This window comes from Pundamilia nyererei, unplaced genomic scaffold (genome assembly GCF_000239375.1).
Source record: "Pundamilia nyererei isolate P.nyererei 1_Seehausen unplaced genomic scaffold, PunNye1.0 scaffold00021, whole genome shotgun sequence".
In the NCBI taxonomy this organism is placed as follows: Eukaryota; Metazoa; Chordata; class Actinopteri; order Cichliformes; family Cichlidae; genus Pundamilia; species Pundamilia nyererei.
The window spans coordinates 4,233,132-4,239,493 of record NW_005187422.1 but is presented as its reverse complement, the minus strand read 5'-3'; the positions used below and the strand labels follow the sequence as shown (position 1 = coordinate 4,239,493).

At 41.2% G+C, this 6,362-nt stretch overlaps 1 protein-coding gene across 1 annotated transcript in view; it reads right to left on the bottom strand.

Annotated features, from left to right (window-relative positions):
- The window catches only part of fbln2 (fibulin 2), a 72,850-nt gene that overhangs the window by 28,810 nt on the left and 37,678 nt on the right, over nucleotides 1-6,362 (bottom strand). The window contains exons 3-5 of the mRNA XM_005726704.1: nucleotides 3,996-4,119; nucleotides 2,845-2,974; nucleotides 2,032-2,212 (exon numbers count right to left, since the gene is read on the bottom strand). Coding sequence (XP_005726761.1) covers nucleotides 2,032-2,212; nucleotides 2,845-2,974; nucleotides 3,996-4,119 — 435 coding nt within the window. The remainder of the gene's footprint in view (nucleotides 1-2,031; nucleotides 2,213-2,844; nucleotides 2,975-3,995; nucleotides 4,120-6,362) is intronic.

The following is a 6,362-nucleotide window of genomic DNA, read 5'->3' as shown; positions in this document are numbered from 1 at the left end:
TTCTAATAGCGCCTACAGCTGCAAACAAGGTATGTAGGTCATATTCAGTGAAATGTTAACAAGCAGTCATGTTTTTGCAGATGGAATGAAAAGCAAAGGTTTGCTGAAATGCTTGTGCATTAAACCTGAGCTTCTTGACAACCCGCTGGATCAAAGACAGAGGAAAACTTTGCTGGCCCAAGTAGAGAGACAACAGCCCGAGCTGCCATCTGTTCCTGATTCATCACAGCTCCCCATTACTCTGCACGGTAACGTGACTCCTGACCGATCAACCCTGAGCATCTGACATAGGCCTGTATGAGAATAAAATACTGATGGCTCAGATCTGGACTGCTTGCTGTCGCAGTGCAGTTTTGTCAGTAGCCACAAATACGTGAGAAGTTGGTGAGGAGTGTGTATGTGTCATAAACTCAACGTGCTTAACATGAAAGATAAAAACACAGAAACCTAACCCATAACAAACATGCAAACAGACAAAAGCTATTAAATGTAAGCCTATGAGATTAAAAAGACTGTGAGTCTGTTTTTGAATGCACACATAGATGTGACTGATCTAAGGTCAGTGGGTAGCTTGAGCCAAAGAACAGGACCACAGTAATAAGAGCACCCTCAGCACACTTAGATCCAATTCTGGGAGCAGTTAAATTATTTGCACATGATGACCTGAAAGGTCCATTTGAGTTATAGACACTGAGCAAGTCAGCGATATACTGCCGGCGCACACCAGTGAATTTCCTTCAGCCATGTACTCATGCTTCATGGATAGTCCTGGTACACTGAGCTTTACAGTATTGTGACCTGTATGATCTGCCTGCATGAACAAATTTCTTCAAGTCACTTTGAGAAGAGTTTTTTAAATTCTTGATTCTGGTAGAAAGCACTTCCAGCAATCTTATTAATGTGATGCCATATTAATAAGATCACCATAGATCTCATAGCATCATATCAAAGCTTTCAGCTCCCAGTTTGGATTCAGGAGAATCCAAGATTTCCCTTTTGATAAAGCACAAAGTCCTCTAACCCCCAACCAGTCATGGGGGATGGCTTCCCCTCCCTGAGTGTGGTTCTGCTGGAGGTTTCTTCCTGTTAAAAGCGTGTTTTCCGTCCCAATGTCACCAAATGTTGCCCAAAAGCAGGTCGTTTGATTGTTTTCTCTGTAATATTGTCAGGCGAATTGAACTTAGTTGAACTGAATGTCCGAACTGATGGCAACATTCCTGACTTGCTCGCTGTGTTTCTGAGAAAAGGATGGTAAATATGAACCTTTTCTGTCTCTGGTTTCTTTGACCTGCAATGACTTGTCTCTGTTCAGTTCTAAAACGTTCCCACACAGACAAAAAGTTTAAACAGACAGGAGCAATATGCGGGATGTAAAATATCTCCTGTTTGTGAATGTATTTGTTTACTTTTTCATACTTCAGTAACTTTAAATACTCTTAAAGAGTTTTACACTCAATCTCTGTTTCTTCGTATTTTGGATCACAGAACTGTGACTGGGAAACAAAGACATTCCCCAAATTTCTCTTTACTGACCATCCCAAAATAAAAGCAAACGTGAAGAGGAATAAAATGTAAAAAAAGATGAATTAGACTGATAGAATCTCCGCCGATTCATGTGGGAACAACAATGTGGCATGTTATTTCAAACCTAATTGTTGGACATACTGAAAAGACTGTCGGGTGTTTGCTTTCGCTGCTTCTTGCAGCCTATTTTGTAAAAAAATGTGACATGCTGTGATAATTAACATAGCACCTGCTGAATTTAATGAGCATGTGGTAGGCCATGCACTGGAATGGATCAAAGGGCACATAGCTAACCTCACTAACCTCACTACATGAATATTTTTGTTGAGACAGGAAAGAACAGTTCACAAAGGTTCTGAAACTTTCAGTCATAATTACTACATTGTTTCACCTGCCACTTCCTTTGCTTGTTTTTTATTATGCATAATATAAGTCCTAGCACGTGCAAAGTGCATAACATACGTGTTTTGCCAGGTGGAAATTGACTGTGCAGTGGTTTACAGATACCTTTCCTGGGAAGGGCAGTTGGTCTTGGCTTCTGCTTTCTCCTCAACAGGCTCAGAGCATCCCCTTCCTCGCAGCAAGTGAGGAAGATGTGGCCGCATGGATAGCCTAGGTGCTGGTGGGCATCACAACCCCGCCCTTCACTGCGAACACGTAAGCCAAGCACACAGCAGCTGCAGCACACCTGCCAGTCCGCACAACAATAGCATAGCCTGTTAGGAGAGTATCACCGGGGTGTCGTTCACATCTCTAATCATCACCTCACTTTATGGCCCTCTGCTTTTTGCTGGTTAGTAAACATCAGCATGAAAGAGAAACAGATGAGCAAGCTGCTTTATCGCACTGCAAAGGACTTCTGCTGCGTCATGTTTTGTAAAGAAAACCACATGTTAACCTGGTTTTTGCAACCATCCTCTAACACCCAGCAAGCAGAAGACCTGATACCGGAACATTTAACTCAGGTGGATTAGCCACAAGGTAAAACTCAACTACTTAGAAACTAGAAAATGTTGCATTTCAAATTAAGACTTCGACATTAAAGATTTTAATTTAAAAGCTTTCGCAGCTGTTTTCTTCAAATAAGTCAAAATTCTGATGTGGTTTAAGTTCAGGATTCAACTGGCAAATGCAACTTTCACTATGTTATTGTGACAGAAAAAAAACAGAATTTTCTCCCCGTTTCTGTTAACAAAGCAAAACAAGAGTGAGCCTCTGGTCAGCCAAGTGCTTGCTTCATGGAGAACTTGGTGGATCTGTTCACCATCTGTCATGACTCAACTGCCTTCCTCTTCCCTGTGAATCTTCCACTGTGTGTACCTGATAGGAGTCATCTAGACACGAGTCCCGCTCATCCACGTCACAGGTGTCTCCACCTCTGGCTGAGGTCACGCCTAGTTCACACTGTCTTTCCTTCACAGAGCTGAGACAGCACTGCTTCTGTGCAACACTGGAACACACACACACACACACACACAGCGAGTATTTTAGCACTTTCTTGTGCTTCATATTACTCCATACGTTAAAAGTAAATTCTACGTTATGCATATTAATGTCAACTATATAAATAATGGAGACATAAACAAGTTAGTAAAAGTGTTTCTGAGGTCACAGGTGCTGTCCTCATAGACTTGTATACATCCAGATGGCTTTTTGTAAAAAAGGAGTTGCAAAAAGCGGCTTTACTTTTCAGACATCTTTTATGACCGTCTGATGTTACACAGAAGACAAACAGTGTGCTCCATATAACCCAAGCAGCAACTCCTTATACATTTTTATTTCTGTTCTTTGCTGTGAAAGAAACATCATCCACGATTAATTTAGTGATGGTCAATCCTGTGGCTCTGATGTTAACAGGTTAATCCTATCCCCAGCCCTTCCTGACAGTATAAGTGAAAGATGTAGCTTCCACGTATCTGTGGTTGTTTAATGGGAAACTCGTTCCTGACAAGTTAACGTGTTCAGTCACTTTTTTGGGCTCAAGAAAGTCCATTTGATTGACAAATGAACGTGTGGTTTCATAGGTAGATATGTCTCTTTCTTGTCAGATGTGTTTATAGATAGAGAATGTGAAAAAGCTCATCTCAACACTTCAAACTGATGACAGCGGTCACAGTAGCTCACTATTTTTACCATTTCGTTATTTGTCTGTGATAAATCAGCTATGATGGTATTCTGATATAGTTTATATAAGACAGCGTGCAGTGGTTACAATGTTATCAACATTCAACTGCAGTATAATCAAAACGTCTAATTTTTAAAGGTAATAAAGGTCATTTTTGCACTAAAATGTATTTTCTATGGGGCAGTGTAGGAAATGGCAGCAGTGAGAGTTCAGTTATCCTGACTGTAACTCATACTTTGCATGATGTGCAGCACGATGAGTAAGTAGTTCATGTGCACAGTTAGTGTGCAGCAGCTACCACAAAGAACACTTGTATAACTAAAATTCATGCTCTCATGTTACTTACCTGCAAACAGAGACGTTGTCATTAGTGAGCAGAGGCATGTTCTTGCAGTGACCATTTTCAGAGGCCCATCTCTGGCCAGCAGTGCAGCAGGTCTGCAGCAGGTCTTCAGAGGACACACCTGGATCTGCAGACAGCAGACATGCAGGTATGCATATGTCAGCACACACATGACTGATGGAATAAAAACAGTTCAGCAGTGTTCAGCAGTACTCTACATGTGTGCACGCTGTGTGGAGCAGACAGAAGCCCAAAGAGAACAGTGAAAACGTTAAGCTGTCTGACAGAAACATTTAGTAGACTGCAGCAGCCCTCGACGGTGCCTTAAAGATTTCTCCAGCTGACTAAAGAGGTACAAAATACAGTAGTGCTTTGTATTACTGGATTTTTTTCCCTTTTTGATCAGGTCTTGGATAACCTACTCAGCTATACGGCACAGTTTTTAAAAGCTGAATGAGAGTCCTTTGGTAGGGTTGTGAATATATACAGGACTCCGGGCAGATGATGAGATTTTCTTTGCCAATAGTATATTTTTCCCTGACTACTATTATAGTAAAAACTAACAAAAACACTATTTGAGAAGGCAGTACAAGAAAATCCATAAAGTATTTTAAAGAAAAGATTTGAAAGCAATTTTACTCTTTTGTGTCATTTTGATGCAAATATTTCCAAAAGGTTTCATCAGTCTGTGCCTTTCAGAAACAAACAGGTAAAAGGACTGACCACTGTGTGATAAACTGCATAGACACGTAGAGAAAGATGCTTGAAAATACAATTTTGGAACTTTTTTCAAAATACCATCAACGACAGACCTAGATTTGAAAGAAATCTCTGTACACGTGACACAAAACCATGGAGAAAATTAAACTTTGTAAACTGTGGATGTCTGGTTGATGCCTCTGATGTTTGTTGCAACGCCTCGTCAGTGATCAGTGGATCTACACATGTTAAAACCTTTCCAAGATAAAAATATTTCTGAACCAAATCCAGAAAAACTCCCACCTTCTGTGAGCTCATTAAAGTGGCCTGAGGCATCTGGCTTTAGAAGCCAGCATCTGTGATGGTTTGGGGGTATTTAGAGGATATGCCATGGGTAACGTGCATATCTAAGAAGTCTCCATTAATACTAGCTAATATGTCCGAGTTTTTGAGCACCGCATGCTGTCATCCTACTTTCTCTGGGGAGGCTATGGTTGTTTTGGCAAGACAGAGTTAAACCAAGTTCTGAAGAATCTTCTTCTCTGCTTGGCTTCTCCCTCTTTTGGAGAGTCCACTTTTGGATTTGTGCCACATCTATGATTTGCCACTTTTAAACCAGAGGTTTTCTAATTAAAGTGCCTCTGACTGGAGTTAATAAAATCAAATAAACCGATAAAAGTGAGGGCCACGAGCTTGTAGTTCTCTGTGTTTGGGAGTGAGGATCAGAGATGTTCTCTCACGCAGAGCTGATTCCCATTGAGGATGGCATGATGGCTCTGTAAATTAAATCAGTTGCAATCCTTAACTGGCCATTTTAGTCATTCAGTGAGGGAATACCAAAATAAAATCCCAGTAATGGCTCCTCTTTAAAACCGTCTCAATTGCCATCCATTTAGTCAGAGGAAAAAAATGTCATAATTTTAATGCCATCAACTGAAGGAAACGAGCATAGAATGCATTTGAAACCAGGAACCAATTAAATCCCCACAACTGAGTGAATGCATTTCATATTTCTAAACTTCACAGCAACAAATTACTATCGATGCTCAAAAGAGGGAGAAAAAAAAGCTCAATTTGTTGCTTCCATTCAGCTGATTGCAAGCAAAGATTGTCCACATCAAGAGGATCCCGATTTGGCAGCCACTGATCAATGGCCATCTCTGCCACACCGCAAGCTCCCAACAGAGACTTCAATGCCCCCCTCTACCACCACTTCCCTCCAGTGAGCATGTAACAGCAAGCCTGGCTGCTCTGTGCGAAGCTTAGTTGGGGGATGTACACACCATGAGACAAACTGCTGTTGCTGCCTGGCACTGTAGAGAGCCAAGAGCTCGTCAGCCTCACCATCGCCTCCACGTCAGTCCCCAAAACCGTCTCACCCTGCTGCTTTTATCCACATATTAGCATGAAGCTCAAGCACACAAACACACACACACACACACACACACACACACACACACACACACACACACACACACATCAAACTTCACTCAGTGCCCTTTGAAGAAAAGCCACTGACAAAGAGCTTTTGTTTTTCAACTCAATAAACCTTCTTTGGCTTATTTACAGCACACAACATTTGCATATTCTTCACACTCAGGCCGCTGTGAAATGAAGCTTTGTTTTATAACTTTGAAGACAGGAATATAATTTGTCAACAACAGCAAAAAT